General features: G+C 45.2%; 1 protein-coding gene across 1 annotated transcript; it reads right to left on the bottom strand.

Moving 5' to 3' along the window:
• On the bottom strand, positions 1–17,594 carry LOC307134710 (leukocyte elastase inhibitor-like). The gene is made up of 7 exons (XM_079830664.1): positions 17,507–17,594; positions 17,191–17,369; positions 3,177–3,314; positions 2,977–3,094; positions 2,696–2,838; positions 1,703–1,870; positions 1–1,623 (listed from the first exon to the last, which is right to left on the bottom strand). Exons 1-7 carry the CDS (start codon positions 17,577–17,579, stop codon positions 1,207–1,209), a joined length of 1,236 nt encoding a protein of 411 aa, XP_079686790.1. The 5' UTR covers positions 17,580–17,594; the 3' UTR covers positions 1–1,206.
• Between the last annotated feature and the right edge of the window lie 911 nt (positions 17,595–18,505).

Here is an 18,505-nt window from a genome sequence, read left to right as displayed (position 1 = left end):
ACAGGTATGTTACAATTTCAAATGTTTATTGCACATAAACATACAGAGAAACAAACAAACAAACTCTTTTAAAAAGTGCAATACAATGAGCGGACTAGAAACAGAAGAGCTACAAACGTGATGTGGTTAAAGCGATCATACTACGATCCAGGTGAGAAACCCAGAAAACTATTGGCATGGAGAGTAAAAAATGCAAACAACTAGAGCTATAAACTCTATTTAGCTAAATAATGGACAAACCTTATTCCCCATACGGTCTAAAACCAGGCAAATCCCCAACGGATAGGGCATCTTATCGGCCTATTTCACTGATGTCCTGCGATACAAAAATACTCTAAAGCTTTGGATTCAAATTCATATACCAAACATTATCAGATGATCAGAACGGATTTGTTCTTGGTAGGCAGGCTATAATAATACTCACAGAATTTTAAACATATTATATAAAATAAAACAACACCAAAGATCATGCAAAAGCGTTTGATAGGATTGAATGGTGGCACCCGCTTGAGACAGAAATAATGTTTTCAATGACATCACACCCGTGTGATCCAAAATCTCTTAATGAGTCATGGGTGTGTTTTGGGCATAACGTGCAATAAACCAATCAGAGTCTCATCTCCCATTCCCTTTAAAAGCCAGTTGCCCTCGATGGAAACACCAAAGCCGCTTTACTATCTGATGTGTTTGATTAGACAGGAGAGCAACTGTTTGTATCATTGATGGACAGAAACTGATCATTGTTCTCCAGCTCAACACAGTTAGTCTTATTGTTTAAATCTGGTGTTGTTGATTTACCGCACAGAGTGCCATGTTTTACCGCCTAATATCATCTCTCACTGCAGTGTGAACAAGTGTCTCATAGCAGCGCCGAGTGAACGCACAGAGTAGCATTATAACATCACTCTCACACACTCAGATGTGTGTGATATGATAAAGCAGCGCTGCGTTACACACACACACACACACACACACACGAGCAGAAGAAGAGGAAACGCTCGTCTGACAGAATAAAAGCTCCGGGAAACCCAAAAACACGGCTTTGTTCTGAACAAGCGATCTCTAGTGGTGAAAAATGATATATTGTGGCTTTAAAAGGAGATTCAATATTATTATAATTATTTCTTTACGTGATCTGAAATAATCTAATTTGTGAAGACATTCAGAGAAAACATATTTCTTCATTTGAGTGCAAAAATCAAGTTTCTAGGATGGGCCTCTGAATCTGCCCAGAAAGAGGACGCTGTTAGTGGGGTTGTGCCTGATAAAGAAAATGAAGGGGTGGTCAGCCTTGAAAACCTGGAATTCTGGTTCACGCCATGCACTGCCAAGCAAAAAGATTGCAGTTGCTGCTGCCGCCTCAGTGCCTTCCTCATTCACATTCACAAAGGCCTTGTGAATCACCTCTGAAATGAAGAGGCCGTCCTGACCGCTCATGCCAGTCAGATCAGCCTTTGTGTCCTGGAACACAGAGCTCATCCCCATCCTTTGCAGTGTTTCTGATAGGGAGCTCTCAAACTCCACCTTGAACTTCGGCAAATGGACTTTGACATCCATCTGCGTGGTCATTTCATCACTATTGGTCCAGTTAAGCAGCTTGTCAAGGGTCAACTCACTCTCCAGCTGTCAAACACACACACACACACATGCTGAAAATAACATACACGGCAACAAACTATCTGATTATGGCACTTTTGCTGACCTTCAGAAGAGGGTCAGAGCCGTCCTGAGATTCGTTTGGGAGAAGGATCAACATGCTGAGCTCCTGATTTGTATATGGCAACTCCAGCACCTGCAGTTCATGCTCTGGGATGCTTCTGAAGGGGAACATTTTCTTCTTGTACATCATTTCCACAGGCCGGCTCTCATTCTGATGGAAGACAAATGTTATCAGATGAAGAAATACACAACATATACAAAATCAACTTGTACGGAGTATCTATTTACATTATGTGCAAAAAGCCTGCCTTGTTGGCAAATGCTATTTACACTAACTCCGCCCACTGACTTCTGATTGGGCCAGACAAAGCTACAGAAGACAATGGACTGTTCACAGTAGCAATGGTGTAGGGGTAAGGTGTGTGACATGAAGTTTTGACGCAAATCAATTTGCGGTTCAAATCCGCCTTTTCCCGAGCTCGCTCTAATCCCCTTACCCATCACATATCAGATCAGAAAGAGTCTGGAAATATGAGAAAATATTAGAAAAGTGGATATAAAGTGTGTTTAATAATAATACATTATCGTTTAGGTTTAGGGAGGGCATATTGTCCAAATAAGACGTCATCCATTTAATAATTTTAATAAGTATAATCATTTTCACTCTGTTATCATTGCATACCGTTTAATGTACAACATATCACAGCCTGTGTGTCTGCTGACGTGTGTGCAGAGATCATGGGAACCACTATACAGTTCCTCAAACTGTCCCCTGTCACTTTGTGTCGCAGGGTTCACCCTGAATAAACTTGTTCCTTTGTTCACTGCAAATTGAGTCCTTCTCAATTTCACCTCACGACACAATAACGAGGTGCAAATAGTATCTGCCACTATTTATAAGTATAAATCTCATCTAACTATTACCTTATTGCAAAGAAAATACTGCTGATAAAAATAAATTCCTCAATTCTACAAACAATACGCCATAATGACAACGTGAAAGAAGTTCACTCTTGAAACAAAAAGTGGATTGTACCTGGTTGATCTTAAATGGCATTTCTTTAGTGTCTCTTGCGTTAAATTTGTGCATCCAGTCCCCTTTTAAGTAAATGGCATTAACCAGAACTAAACGGGTCATCCCAGTCACCATTCCCGGCTTGAGAAGATCTTTGATTTTATCTGAAAAACACAAGTTTATGTTTTTGACTTCACATCTTTGTCTAAAGATAAAGTGTGTATACTAGCAACAGGTCTAAACTGATTCACATGTGATTGTTTTATCTGAAATATAAGTGTGTATGGAAGTGTTGTTCTCACTCTCCGTCTGCTCCTCCACCCATGAGTTAATGAGCTTTCGTGAGCCCTCAGTCGCTCCAATGAAGTCCACAGGCTGAAGGTCAGCGTGGTACAGCTTCAGTGTGGACTCCAGATACTCCTACAGCACAAAATAAAGCCACCGTCTCACAGCACACAGAGAGCATCAACATGTCTCATTATTACAGAACCAATGGACTCACGGGTAAGAAGCTGAAGGTTTTCTCTCCATAGAGGCGGTTGGCCAGTTTGAGGATGTAGGAGGCTGATGGACGGTTGATCGATGAGGTGAGGGACTCAAAATGAGAGTGGACATCAGAGACAGAACTGAAGGACAAAACCTGCACAGAGCAAGACAACAGGTGAATCTCACAAAACCCCTCAAGAACATGTACATGCTATACTTCACAAAATCAAAAGAAAAATGTATGCATAAAGAAAAATTAAGCCTATTTTTACAACCTTGCAGTCTTAGTGCTGTCAGTTAAACGCGTTATTAACGCCGTTAACGCAAACCTATTTTAACTGCGTTAATTTTTTTATTGCGAGATTAACGTTCTTTTTGGTCTTACAAACTTTGTAGTTTTTTCACATGCTGTTGCAACAACTAGTAACGTTAGAAAAACTACAACACCACTCCGGGTGTAGCTAGACCGGAAACAAAACATCAGGCACGCTGCGGCTGCCCTAACTTGTTTCGGCCATTAAAAGAGTAGACGTGGATGGCAAGCGTGAGACGCCGAAATGAGAAACGTATTAAGCCATGGTTTAACTCAGGGGTCTTCAACTAAAAGTGCTTGTCTTGAGCGCTGCTTTCTACGCACCATCTGCTCTGATGGTGCGTAGCCTACACACCGGACGCGAATGAAGCGTTTTGCGCGAGTGATTTAAGTCAATGCAAAGACGCAAATAGACATTCTGCGGCGCGAATTAAGCGGCGTGCATGTTGCGTCATTCGCGTCTGGTGTGAGCGCACCATCAGTCTCTTCTTCACTGCATGCTTGACCGCGCGTCTGGGTCTGAAGTGAACGTAGTAACAGTGAGCATTGCAACGTTAACTGTTTCATTACGTCAAAAGGCTTCGCGGTCCGGATGGACGCATCTCGCGGTCCGGATTCGGACCGGAGTCCGCTAGTTGGCGACCCCTGGTTTAACTGCACTATAGGCGGAGTCCTAGTTTACCTTGCATGTGCACTTTGTAATTTTATTTTGTATCACCCTGTTTTGATCCCTTAGAAGGGGCTGTTTGTGCAACAAAGTATTTTTTTCACCCTTTTATTGATGGACAGTGTTACATTGTGTGAGCGATTATTTGCTCCAAGTGTGAATGACTGCTTCAAGTGAGAATGTTGGTGTGAAATCAAACACTACAGTATGCCAATGTTGTTTTCAATAAAACAAACATTTGAACAAAGCAAGCCGATCCACTTTTCTATGTTGATAAGAGCATTAAAATAAGAAAAAATAATGGGACAAAAAGAAATCAAGGGGCATTTAGAATAAATAAAAATGTGCGATTAATTGTGAGTTAACTATGGCATTAATGTGATTAATCGCGATTAAATATTTTAATCGTTTGACAGCACTATGCAGTCTATAATTTAGCTGAATAAAAAAAGCATTGAATTAATGCTTTACAATAATAATCACCATGAAAATGACAAAAAAGCTTTTATTTTCTATATGAACAATATTTATTTATTTTTACTCTTGGTGTGGGAAAACTCAAAACCTTCACAGTTTAACATCCCCAAGGCCTTTAGATTAGACTGACCAAATATGATGTTGTTCTTTTTAAATCTCAATGAGGAGTTAATCACAATTTAAAACAAGGCATTTCCTGTTGCAAGCAGGTGGCGCTGTGACTGTAACTGAATATTGATATGTAGATGTTTTCAGGTCAGGACTCTTATCAAACATGTGGATTTTGGGGCAGATCGGACATTGTATGCCCGAGACACAACAACTTCCTGTTTCATAGCGAAACATCAAACTTTGTGAGGCCGCCACGGACACGCCCTCCAGGGAAAACTCAAGATCTTCACAATTTAACGTCACTAAGGCCTTTAGATTAGACTGTGCAAATATGATGTTGATTAAACCTCTAGGAGTCCATTTAAGTACAACGTCTGGAAATGGCAAAACATTTTTGCAAAGAAAATTCAAAATATCTCACTTCTTGTTGGGTTTTCATATTTTGCACCCTGGGTCTTTTTGTAGGTATTGGGCGGTTACATGTGTGTACCAAATTTCATAGCTGTACGTGAAACGTAGCTCGAACGGCGCTTAATTGAAATTTTGTAGGTGGTGCTATTGAGCCATTTTACCACGCCCAATTCTGAAACCCATATCAGACGTAAATTTTCACCACTTTTAACGCGTGTGTGAAGTTTCATGAGTTTTCGAGCAGGTTTAGGCCCTCAAAAATGTGATTCATTTGGGAGAATAATAATAATAGGCTGAGCAAATACAATAGGGTCCTCACGCCATCGGTGCTCGGGCCCTAACAAGTCTACATATGGTCATCTTCCGGTCCAACATCCAGGCTTTCCTTGAGATCCTGACAATCCCTTCAACGCAAAGAACAGGACCCTTTTCCACACTCCCATTCAATCCTAGCAGAGCCTTGTTCCATATATAGTATGGTTCCGGTACATAAATTAAACCATGTGTTGGAATAGAGTACACTGCAACTGAGGACAAAGACCCTCTTATTCCTTTTATGCTGAGATCCACATAAAAACCTATCAGCAGTGGTGTGTGATTTACAGAAACAGCCGCTCTCACTTCACATATTATCTAATTTTATTATCTAATACAGTGGTTCTCAAACTGTTTATACCAAGTACCACCTCAGAAAATATTTGTTCCCTTACGAGAGTACTCTCGTATTGCGTTTTGCTAAAACGCTATGGGGGAATTCCTTTCCTCGAGATATTGAAGCAAATTTTTATCCAAAAATACCTTTTATACGCAGTGCAGCTGCACAACTCTCAGCAGGAAGCAGCTGCGTGCTGATTGGCTGTGCCGCTGCAACTGCAGCAACCTATAGCGAGACCGTGGGGCGGGACGGACCAATCAGGTCCTTCCAAATTCCCGCCACAAGGGGCAACAGAATTTGCATAGCCTAGGGTATATAAGACCCACTCTCGCATGGTTAGTCAGATTAATTCTTCTTCAGCGACTTGCTATCGTTGAGCTCCGGATCGAAGCCTGCCGTCGACACGCACCCAACGGAACACGCGGCCTGAGGACGTCGGATTCTCCGCCTTCAGCCTGCCTTCCAGCTGCGCCATCAGGCACTATATGCTTTACATACCTTACTGTGTTTTTTCACATTCAAAAAAGAGCACGAGACGTTGTTGCAAATGTCTCGTTCCTGCGCCTCGTGCAGAGGTTTTATCGCGGACGAGGATCGGCACATCATCTGCGTGTCATGTCTCGGACGAGACCACACGCAGACTGCACTCAACCAGGGCGGCTGCCCTGAGTGCGACGAGCTGGCGCTGCAGACCCTTCGGGCTCGGCTCGCCAGCTCCGACTCGGATCCCGTCCCGTGTTCCCAGCCTCTGGAGCCACGGAAGAAAAAACATCGCGACCAGAGGCCATCGGAGCGCTCTGACGAGCACACGCCGGGCATGTCCCCGCGTGCCTCGCCATCGCCCGTGTTGTTCGTCAAGGAGCAGCACAGCTCCCCTCGCATGGCGGCTGCTGCTGTTTCGTTCGGCGGACCGGAGGAGGAAGAGGATGACAGCCTTTCCCTTGCTGCATCCGGGAGCGGGTGGTCGGACGCCGCCTCGGAGCACGCCACTTCGACGCGGATGGCTAGCGGCGTCATAACCTCAGTCGACGCTGAGCTTATGCGCTTGCTCACCAAGGCCGTGGACGACCTCGGCATTGACTGGTCTCAGCCCGAGGAGCCCACGAGAAGCCGACTGGATGAGTGGTATTTCGAGAACCGCCGTCAACCGACCGCTCAAAGACCCGCTCCCTTCTTTCCAGAAGTCCACGAGGAGCTAACTAAATCGTGGAAGGCGCCATATTCTTCTCGCGCCAAATCCTCTTTTTCTCTAGCGCTCTCAGTAGTCGATGGCGCTCAGAAAAAGGGATATCAAGCCCTTCCTCCCCTCGAGGAAGCTGTCGCTGCACACCTTTGCCCGCCCTCCGCCAGAGGATGGCAGTCAAAGACCGTGCACCCTTCCAAAGCTGGCCGCACTACGTCCAGCCTCGCCGGTCGAGCATTCGCCTCCGCCGGCCAGGCGGCGTCAGCGCTACACTCCATGGCGGTGCTTCAGGTCTTCCAGGCCAAACTCCTCCGTTCCTTGGACGAGTCTGTTCCTGATAACGAGGCTCTGAAGGATCTGCGCGGCGCCACTGACTTGGCCCTTCGCGCCACCAAGGCCAATGCTCAGGCGATCGGCAGATGCATGGCCAGCCTGACGGTGTTGGAGCAACATTTGTGGCTTAACTTAACGGAGATGAAGGACATGGACAAGACCGCTTTCCTGGACGCGCCCATTTCGCCTTCAGGATTATTTGGTTCCGCCGTGGTTGGGTTCACGGAGCGCTTCACTGAGGCACAGAAGGCTTCGCAGGCAATGCGACATTTCCTGCCCAAGCGTTCCAGCTCCTCCGCTAGCCGTCAAGCTAAAGCTGGACCAGCCCAGCCCACCAAGGCGCCGCCTTCAGCTCGCCAGCCTCACGCGGCTTCCAAGCCCGGTCAGCGTTCCCGCTCTACGAGCCGCAGCAGACCGCCGGAGCGTCGAGGTCCACGACCCAGCAATGTGTCGAAACCTGAGCCTCCGAAGCCGTCCTAGCCAGAGGTATGAAGAGAAGGTGGATAGTGCCCGCTTCGGCCGGTGCACCGCCTCGCTCTCTTTTAAAACGTCCCCCAGCTCCCTTCAAGGCGGCTGGGAACGCCACATTCACAGCCAACGAGCCCGCAAGCAAGCGCGCTCGCCTGTACACAAACGCCGTTTTTACGGCGACCCATATGAGTCACAAAAAGAGCTTTTTCTCTGTAGGCAGTGTGCCAGCATTAAAGCATGTACCCCTACACTCAAGCACTCCCCCATGTTCCCCAGCCCCCTGCACTCAGGCGGCTGGAAACACTATTCTCACAGCCAACGAGCCCGCACTCAAGCGCGCTCGCCTGTACACAAGCACCAATACTCTATCTTCCCCGGCCCCCTGCACTCAGGCGGCGGGAAACAATTCCCTCATAAGCGCCAACTTAGCGCAAGGTTATCGGGCCACCGAGTCCCTGTTACTCAGCGACTCGCCCCACAGATTAATTCAGCCCCTGGCTTCGAAGGCCGAGGCCTGGCGGGCCATTCCCGGCATTTCGAAATGGGTGTTGAACATAATAGAACGAGGTTACTTGCTACAGTTTGCTCGCAGACCACCGCGCTTTCGCGCCGTGGAAGAGACAACGGTGAGAAGCGACAAAAGTCACGTGCTTCGAACCGAGATATCAAAACTGTTAATAAAGGGAGCGGTAGAAGCCGTACACCCCTCACAGAGCGAGTCGGGCTTTTACAGCCGTTACTTCCTTGTACCAAAAAAGGACGGTGGTCTCAGACCCATCCTAGACATTTGAACAAAGCCCTTATGAAGCGCCCGTTCAGAATGTTGAGAATGAAACAAATCCTCGCGCACATTCGCCAGGGAGATTGGTTTATCACTGTGGATCTAGAGGATGCCTATTTCCACATACAAATAGCCCCCCATCACAGGCCATTCTTGAGATTCGCCTTCGAGGGGAAAACATACCAATACAAGGTGCTACCTTTTGGTCTATCTCTAGCCCCTCGCACGTTTACAAGGTGCATGGAAGCGGCGCTAACCTATCTCGACGACTGGCTCATAATAGCTCAGTCAGAGATACAGCTATTAACCCACAGATCTTGGCTTCTCAACCATTTACAATGCTTGGGACTCAGAATCAACGTGGCAAAGAGTTTATTGTTTCCCACACAGAAAGTTTCGTTTCTGGGAACAGTATTGGACTCGCTGCAGATGAGCGCGCGGCTGACGTCACAGCGCGCGCTCTCTGCTCAGAACCGAGCGGTTTCCCTCAGGTCCGGTGCACACATTCCTCTCAAACACTTTCAGAGGATGTTGGGTGTCATGGCCTCGGCGGCGCCAGTTCTCAGGCTGGGTCTGCTGCGCATGCGCCCCCTACACAGTCCTTCCAGAAAAATGCGGCTTTTTTTTTTGATTGTTGCGGGCAAAAATCCTTGATTATGCGGCACGTTTTATTAAAAAATGCGATGAAAAATGCGGGATATTTATGCAATTTTATGCGATAAAATTGCGGGAACTTGCAAAAACTGCGGTTTGATGAGAAAGAGAAAAAAGCACTACATCACAGAAAGTGCTGGAATATTTAAGTTCTCATCTTGTTTTATTGAAGACCTTAATAATGGCTCAATTTTACATTTAGTCAATCAAGTTCTGTAGCTTTACAAAAGGAATATGCTACAACTTCTGAAAAAATTAATAAATAACTTCCTGTTGTACAGATGTCGCTATACAAAACAGACATTTGAGTGCTTCCAATGCACAAAGTGCAATCTCTTAAAGGGTTAGTTCACCTAAAAATGAAAATTCTGTCATTAATGACTTCCCTTTATGTTGTTGGACACAAATTAAGATATTTTAGTTGAATTCCGATGGCTCAGAAAGGCCTCCATTGGCACAATGTACACTCTCAAGACCCATAAAAGGTAGCCTACTAAAGACGTCGTTACAAAGTCCATCTCACTACAGTGGTTCTACAATAATTAATTAATTAATTTGTTACATTTATATAGCGCTTTTCTAGGCACTCAAAGCGCTTTACATATAGAAGGGGGAATCTCCTCAACCACCACCAATGTGCAGCATCCACCTGGATGATGCGACGGCAGCCATATTGCGCCAGAACGCCCACCACACACCAGCTGATTGGTGGAGAGGAGACAGAGTGATGAAGCCAATCTGTATATGGGAATGATTAGGAGGCCATGATGGAGAGGGGCCAATGGGCAAATTTGGCCAGGATGCCGGGGTTACACCCCTACTCTTTATCGAAGGACATCCTGGGATTTTTAATGACCACAGAGAGCCAGGACCTCGGTTTAACGTCTCATCCGAAGGACGGTGCTTGTTACAGTATAGTGCCCCAATCACTATACTGGGGTGTTAGGACCCACACAGACCACAGGGTGAGCACCCCCTGCTGGCCTCACTAACACCTCTACCAGCAGCTACCTGGTTTTCCCAGTTGGTTACCATCCAGGTACTAACCAGGCTCAGCCCTGCTTAGCTTCAGTGGGAAACCAGTCTTGGGCTGCAGGATGATATGGCTGTAACTTTATGAAGCGACGATAATAGCTATTGTGTGCAAAAAAAACTAAATAACGACTTATATAGTGATGACTGATTTCAAAACACAGCATCATGATGCTATGAATCATCGAGTCGATTCATGATTCGGATCGCGTGTCAAACTGCTGAAATACGTGACTTTGGCGATCCAACCCGCTGAATCGACTCATTGATTCATAACGCTTCAAACCGCTGAATCAACTCATTGATTCATAACGCTTCAAACCGCTGAATCGACTCATTGATTCATAACGCTTCAAAGCTTCATGATGCTGTGTTTTGAAATCAGTCAGCACACAGGGAAACTGCTTTGCTCTTTTGCTGTTATTTTTGTTGGCCAATGGGAGTTTGTGCTTAATCATGGTTTCACCGGTATCTATGGTTTCTCCACGGGGTTTGAAGCTTTTCGATGACGTTCGCGTCGGGTAATCACGTCACTTCAAAACGTTCCCATGGCAATAGGCGGAAATGGTGGCTCTTGTGTGAAGTAAACGAAAATTTTTCAACTTTCTGCTAATATATATGACTTTTTTTGCAACGAAAATGCGGGGATTATGAAATCATGATAGCCCCGCATATTTTGCACGCGGAAATAGGCAATTTATGCGGCGAAAGTGTGGCGTATTTGAAAAAATGCGTCCCCCGCATGAATATGCGGACTTTGGCTGATTATGCGTTAAATCACGCGATCGCATAATTGCGTTTTTCTGGAGGGACTGCCTACAGCACTGGCTGAATCGCCGCGTTCCAGCTCACGCATGGCTTTTGGGCCGATTGCAAATCAAGGTAGACCACAGCTGTGTGTTGGCTCTGGCTCCTTGGAAAGATCCCGTCTGGTACAAGACGGGCGTGAGTTTGGGCACTGTTACGAAGTGGAAAGTTATCTCGACAGATGCATCCAGCCTAGGTTGGGGAGCCCTTCACGAGGGCAGGCCGATCTCCGGTCTCTGGTCAGACTCGGAGAAGAGCATTCATATAAACTGTCTAGAGATGAAAGCGGTCACGATATCGCTAAGAGCTTTCCTTCCGTACATAAAACACCACCATGTCCTGATCCGAACGGACAGCAGATCGGTGGTAGCCTATATAAATCGCCAGGGCGGTCTGAGATCTATCAACCTGCACTCAATGGCGGAAGAAGCCCTAATATGGGCAGAGCACAATCTGAGCTCGCTGAGAGCGACTCACGTGCCAGGCATTCTGAATTTGGGTCCGGACATGCTGTCCAGGGGCAAAGTGTCCCCTGCAGAGTGGTCTCTTCACCCAAATATAATTCAGATAATTTGGGGCAAGTTTGGAGAGGCAAAAGTGGATCTTTTCGCCTCACAAGACAATGCTCAATGCCGAATATATTTCTCCAAGCACGAGGATGCGTTGGCCCACGAATGGCCCAACCTTCCTCTTTATGCGTTTCCCCCAATCTCAATGTTACCTCAGGTCATAGAGAGGATCAGGGAGAGCAAATGCGCTGTGCTTTTAATAGCCCCGCTTTGGAGAAATCAACCTTGGTTCTCACTGCTGAGTCAGATGTCAGATGCAGCTCCGTGGCCGATCCCGCTGAAGAGAGACCTCCTCATGCAGGCGGAACGGCAGATCTGGCATCCCCGTCCCGATCTATGGGCGCTTCATGTTTGGCCCATTAACGGGTACATGAGAACCTTTCTGAAAGCGTAATGAAGACTATTACTGAAGCTAGAGCCCCCACAACTAGGCGGTTCTATTCAGGCAAATGGTCAGTTTTTTCAGACTGGTGTAAAGCGCGAAATCTGACCCCACATGATTGTGCAGTGTCAGAGGTGCTTACATTTTTACAAGAGCTTCTGGACGCGGGTCGCTCCCCCTCCACGCTCAAAGTTTATGTGGCTGCTATAGCAGCGTATCACATTCAAGTGAACGGACTGTCACTAGGAAAGAGCAATCTCATTGTTCGCTTCCTTAAAGGGGCTAGAAGGCTTCACCCACCTCGCCCCCCTTCAGTCCCTATATGGGACCTGTCCACGGTCCTGGATGCCATGAAGAGCTCTGCATTTGAGCCTCTGCATTCTGTGAGCTTAAAGCTCCTGTCACTAAAGACTGCTTTTCTGCTGGCGATCGCATCAGTTAATCGAGTGGGTGATCTGCACGCGCTCTCTGTGAGCGCCTCGTGTCTGGAGTTTGGGCCAAACGACTCCAAAGTCGTCCTCAAACCAAGACATGGATATGTACCTAAAGTGCTTTCAACTCCGTTCAGAGCACAGGTCATTTCACTTTCGGCACTTTCATCGCAGTCAGATGAAATAGATGCTAATTTGCTCTGTCCTGTCAGAGCGCTGAGAATATACATAGAGCGTTCCGCTGCTTACAGGCAAACTGAACAGCTCTTTGTATGCTTTGGCGGCCGCACCCGAGGGTACGCGGTTACGAAGCAGACCCTGTCACGGTGGATAGTGGATGCTATATCACTGGCTTATGAGTCTAAAGATCTCAGTTGCCCCTTAGGCATTAAAGCCCATTCTACTAGAGGCATGGCCTCTTCGTGGGCTTGGTCTACTGGTATTTCTCTGAATGATATCTGTGCGGCGGCAGGCTGGGCCTCCCCGTCCACTTTTATCAGATTCTATAATTTAGATGTTCCGGCTTTACAAGCTGGGCTTCTTGCTGTATGAACAGATTTAACCCCTTAAGGCCCGATAAGTCCGGCCTGGGTTGAATATTGTTTAAGTCATAAGCATATTCCTTATACGGCCCGAAGTATCTGGCCACTCATTATTCCTGACCCGATTATGTCTGGTCTATACTTATTATTGCACGAATATCGTGTTCATTCTCATTGGGCCCGACTCAGGTCGGGCTCATTCTGAATTTTTGATATCATACTACGGGCCCACCTAGGTTGGCCTGGGTTTGGTGTCGTCAGCTTTGGAGCCGTTAAGCAAGCACGGCGTTTTGCATTGGTCCCCCTTGCATTTTAGCAAAACGCAATACGAGAGTACTCTCGTAAGGGAACGTTTCGGTTACTAACGTAACCTCGGTTCCCTAAGATGAGGGAACGAGAATTGCGTTTTGCTTGCCGTGCTTGCTCACTTGCTCAGGAGTCGCTTCAGTCTATTAACCTGACTAACCATGCGAGAGTGGGTCTTATATACCCTAGGCTATGCAAATTCTGTTGCCCCTTGTGGCGGGAATTTGGAAGGACCTGATTGGTCCGTCCCGCCCCACGGTCTCGCTATAGGTTGCTGCAGTTGCAGCGGCACAGCCAATCAGCACGCAGCTGCTTCCTGCTGAGAGTTGTGCAGCTGCACTGCGTATAAAAGGTATTTTTGGATAAAAATTTGCTTCAATATCTCAAAGAAAGGAATTCCCCCATAGCGTTTTAGCAAAACGCAATACTCGTTCCCTCATCTTAGGGAACCGAGGTTACGTTAGTAACCGAAACGGCTCTCCAAGTACCATACCATACCAACTTTATTTGTTAAGCACTTTACAACAACCACAGTTGACCAAAGTGCTGTACAGAAAAAACATATGTACAATTAATAACCACACAATAAAAGCAATCAAAGTAACAAATTATATCAAGTAAATAAAATAAAGTCAAGCTCTTACTAAGTGTCAAAAGCCAAAAAGAAAAAACGTGTTTTAAGAAGGGTTTTAAAAACAGATAGAGAAGAGGCCTGCTTAACATGCAAAGGCACGGTCCCCTCTGAGCTTACGCTTAGTTTTAGGCACCGTCAAGAGCAGCTGTTCATCTGATCTGAGAGAGCGGACGGGTTTATAGGAGTGTAGAAGCTCAGATACCCCTTTTCCACCAAGGCAGTGCTAGAGCTAGTTCAGAGCCAGAGCTAGTCCCAGTTCATAGTTGGTTCAACTGAGGAGCCTTCTAAGAACCGTTTGCTTTTCCACATGTTGAGAGCCACAACAGAGCCAGGTCTTACGTCACTGTATACGTCTCATCTCTCTCAGCAATGCTAGCGAGGCAGCGGCAGTGTTGCCAAATTGGGCTACTTCGTCACTGTTGCCGCGGGCTGTTTTTCATGTCCGCGGGTTGAAGCGACCCCAATTATGTGATATTTAGCCCCGGGAATGCAAATTTTAGTAGGCAACCATGCCAAAAACACATTTTACCCCCAAATGTGATTTTTACCGGGGAAGCCCCCCTGAAACGTGATTGGGCTTGTTTTGAGTAGCAATTGGGCGGGTTTTGTTGTGAAAACCTGGCAACCGTGGGCAGCGGGAAACACAAAACACACCAGGCTTGTACGAAATGCATCGGCGCTGCGCAGACCGATCCATGTATGATATAAAAAAACCGCATGAGTGAATCAAAAGCATAAGGAGTCGTGTGCTCTCGCTGGACTCGTTATCATACAGCGATCGGTCTCTGCACAGCACCGCTGCCAACAAGCCTTCCATCAACAATGCAAACGTTGCGTTACTATTCATTCACATGGGTTTACGATCCTACATCAGCATCAAAACACAGCGAATCCAACGCATTCATTCAGTTTGCCGTAATTTGTATAGACAGAGATTACAAACGAGCAGCAGCTGTTAGCTCCATTAGCTGCTATTTCAACAATGGTGGATCTCAAGCTTGTGTTGGTCTTGTTGACCCCGCCCCCAGCGCCTGACGTAATCGGTTCTTACTTCTAGCCCTGTTCTAGCCTAGCAATGTTTTGGTGCTACTTAAGAACCACTTTTCCTGGCTCGGAGCTGGGGCTTTGGGTGTGGAAACACAAAGAACCGATTTGAAACTAGGCTCTGGCTCCGATCTAGCTCTAGCACCGCTTTGGTGGAAAAGGGGTAAGAGAGGTATGGCGGGGCAAGACCATTTAGTGATTTAAAAGCAAATAACAGAATTTTAAAACGGATCCTAAATTGAATAGGCAGCCAGTGGCGTCTCCAGAAATTTTTCATAGGGATGGCCAGATGGGGCCACTAAAAATCTTGGGGTGGCACACCAAAACTAGAAACCATAATTTCAGAATTGTATTCTACTGGTGTAGTAAACCGGCCTGTAGAAAACTATCAGAAAGACTTAAGGAAACTCCTACTGATATACTTTGGTTTATTGTGTTATATTTAATGTTACTAATTATATAATGTGCATAGACTAATAACAGTACAGTTAACATTTTGAGTTGCACAACAATTCTGTTTTATTTTGCAATTATATTTGGCATAAGGTGTACATTTATTGCAAACAAAACAGTTACTGGGGAAAAGCAGATACTGGCAGATACAAATAAAAGCATCCTCCTCCTCATCCTCACTATTACTAAGCCTCTCTTGCTCCCCTGCCATCTCTTTCACTCCTCCTTCTGTACTTTTCTTCTTAAAATAAGAAGAGATGTCTGTGGACTTTCTCTTCATTGTCTGAAAATTGACATAACATGCACCAGCTAACGACGTTAGCTAGGTAACGTTAACTCTTGTCAAAACGTGTCAAAGACACATCAAAAAGGTGCTGTAACAGTATACTGTAACCATTTGGCACTTAAAATGCACGTCACGACACCTAATTCCCCATCTTCTTTTACTAAAGAATATTTTTTGACTTATTTACGGTAGTCTTCTTCGTCTTCTTACTTCTTTTGAAATTGTTGACTGACGGGCACGCGCTGACCTGTACTGTTGCTGTCTGAGCGCGCAACAGCGGCATCGGGGGAGGGGCGGGGCGGGGCGGGCTGTGTGTGATCCATAGGGTGTGATCGAAGGTCTAGAGCGGCTTGCCTGCCTGGCTGTGCATTAGGGATGAAATGCATGACTGATGCTACTAAAACTTATACTGGCCAGGGGGTGGCCAGTGGGGTGGCCAGGAGTCGGCCAGGGGTGGCCACCCCCTGGTGGCGCCACTGTAGGCAGCCAGTGTAAAGAAGCTAAAATAGGGGAAATGTGCTCATGTTTATGTGTGCCCGTTAAAAGACGTGCTGCTGCATTTTGTATCATCTGGAGACGGGTGATGGAGGACCCACTAACCCCGACATATAATGAATTACAGTAGTCCAGCCGTGTAGTTACAAAGGCGTGGATTTCAGCTTTAAAATGTTGTCTCGACAGAATTGGCTTTATTTTGGCCAGCTGCCTCAAATGAAAGCTTGATTTGACAACAGCTTTGATCTGACTGTCAAATTTAAGCTCAGGATCCACTTTAACTCCTAGGTTTGTGATATTAGGTTTAATATAGGGTGCCAAGGCACCCAGATCTACAGGCGGGGTCCCAGTGGTGCCTCCAAAAACCATCACTTCTGTTTTTTTATCATTAAAATTTAAAAAGTTCAGAGCCATCCAGGCCTTTATGTCGTCGAGACAATCGAGTAGTTGTCCAACAGAATTATCATTTTTCTTTTTAAGAGGTACATAAATCTGACTGTCATCTGCATAACAGTGGAATGAAATGCCGTACTTTCTAAGTATGGAAGCAAATACAGAGAGAAAAGTAGAGGAAGTACCACCACACTGCCCAAAATACAGCAGCGTAGTAGGCCTAACTATTCAGCTTAAGCTCTGCGCAGTTCAAAAACGAGGCATTTTATTCCTAATAAGAATATTTATTGTTGTCAGCCGCTTTAACATTGAGCATTACACTGCTTACATACATACAGGTAAATGAAAAATTAGTTATGATGAATATAATAAATAATGATTAAATTTAAATGTGTTGTACCTAAAAGTAAAAAAAAAACTGTGATATACTTAAATGTTTACTCATGTAATGTATTATGAATTTATATTTAATTTAGTGATTCCTCTGCAACCATTGATCTAATAAACACAATCATTAGAATCCAGTGCTGTCGGAAAATCTGATTGACGTCTGAAGTTTGTCAATGTATTTAAAATACCTTAAAATAGTATTCCTCATACCTTCTCCATTTCTTTGGCTGTGTCTCCTCGGGCTCCCAAGTAGACCATAGCGAGCGCGGCGCTGACGCTCAGCGGGGAAAAGAACATGTTTCCCTCCGCGTTGCTCGCGCTCAGAGCCCGATAGAGATCCAGAGCGAAGAGACTGTTAGCACGAGCGAGATCCTCCATGACTGTTGACACTGCGACAAATACAAGACAAAACAAAAACATCGGTAGTAAGTAGTGATGTGACATTTTGGCGTCAGAGTTTGTGTCGAGAATAAATGCTAGTGGTGTCCGGTGTCATGAGAAAGTAAAGGCCAGTTTTTATACTCACACGCTTGGGCGTCTGAAGCAAAAAAATGTGGGTGGGTCCTCAGGAAAAAAAATTTCTGGAGCCTAGAAGCCATTTACAGTATTTCCTCAAATAAAAGCCGGGGCCTTTATTTACCTGAACTGCAGAAGGTCACGGGCTTTTATTAGGGGCAGGCCTGTATTTCAAATTCCATCTATTTGAATCAAATAATTGTTTTAAATAAAGCGTTTTAAATGAAAAGTGAAATCGCTCCAGAGGACAGATATCATCAGGGGCGCGGGAAGTGGGGTGGGTTTCAAAGGATTGCAAATGCAATGCAAATTTTTGTTCATTTTATTCATTTTTAGAATGTAATAATTTATTTGTAATAAACATTTTAAGTGGCCCATTAAAAAGTATTATTTATAAGTTGAATTGTGTTCTTAAAACATACATGAGGTCATATTGTGACTGTTGCGGTGTGTGCGTAGAGCGGTAATATTTCCTCCAGTGGAGATCAAGCGTCTTTCTGGAGATCCGCTCATTTCTGAAGCTCTTTCCGCTCAGCACCGCCGCTCAACCCAGAACTCCCTTTGTGACCTGCTGGATCAAATATAGGCCTATCTGAAATAGCTAAATAGTAAGGGCTGTCCCTGACTAAAGTTTTTTTCCTTTTCTAGTAGTTCATTTAAGCCGTTGTTAACGTGGCGCCTCATGTCATTGTCTGTTATAGGCTATTTGCTTGTTATTTATTAAATCCGGGCAATTTGGTTGATAAAACATAGATTAAAATTAAGATACAATTTATACAAAACGAAATGTACTTTTGTCATATATTTGTTGTTCTTTCGTGTTTTATAGACTCGATATAAACTCTATAATTTTGTTATTTTACTAACCCAACTAATGTGCTTTCTATATTCCACCTGAGGGAAAAAAGCTTCCTTCCACTTAAGAAGAGTTGTGTTCCTTTATAGCACTTTTTATTTTAATATATATCTCTTTACATAAATATTATTTTCTACTTAAAAAAAAACTATA

This window comes from Gobio gobio (assembly GCF_949357685.1).
Source record: "Gobio gobio genome assembly, chromosome: 12".
NCBI lineage: Eukaryota > Metazoa > Chordata > Actinopteri > Cypriniformes > Gobionidae > Gobio > Gobio gobio.
Note: the sequence above shows the minus strand (reverse complement) of the source record. Positions and strands in the feature narration are given on the sequence as shown.

Coding starts and splice junctions, on each gene's coding strand:
- LOC307134710 (XM_079830664.1), bottom strand. CDS start 17,579: ATGGCTTCTAGGCTCCAGAAATTTTTTTTCCTGAGGACCCACCCACAT. Junction 2,839..2,976: donor GGTGGAGGAGCAGACGGAGA/GTGAGAACAACA, acceptor TGTGTTTTTCAG/ATAAAATCAAAGATCTTCTC. Junction 1,871..2,695: donor TGCCATTTAAGATCAACCAG/GTACAATCCACT, acceptor GTCTTCCATCAG/AATGAGAGCCGGCCTGTGGA.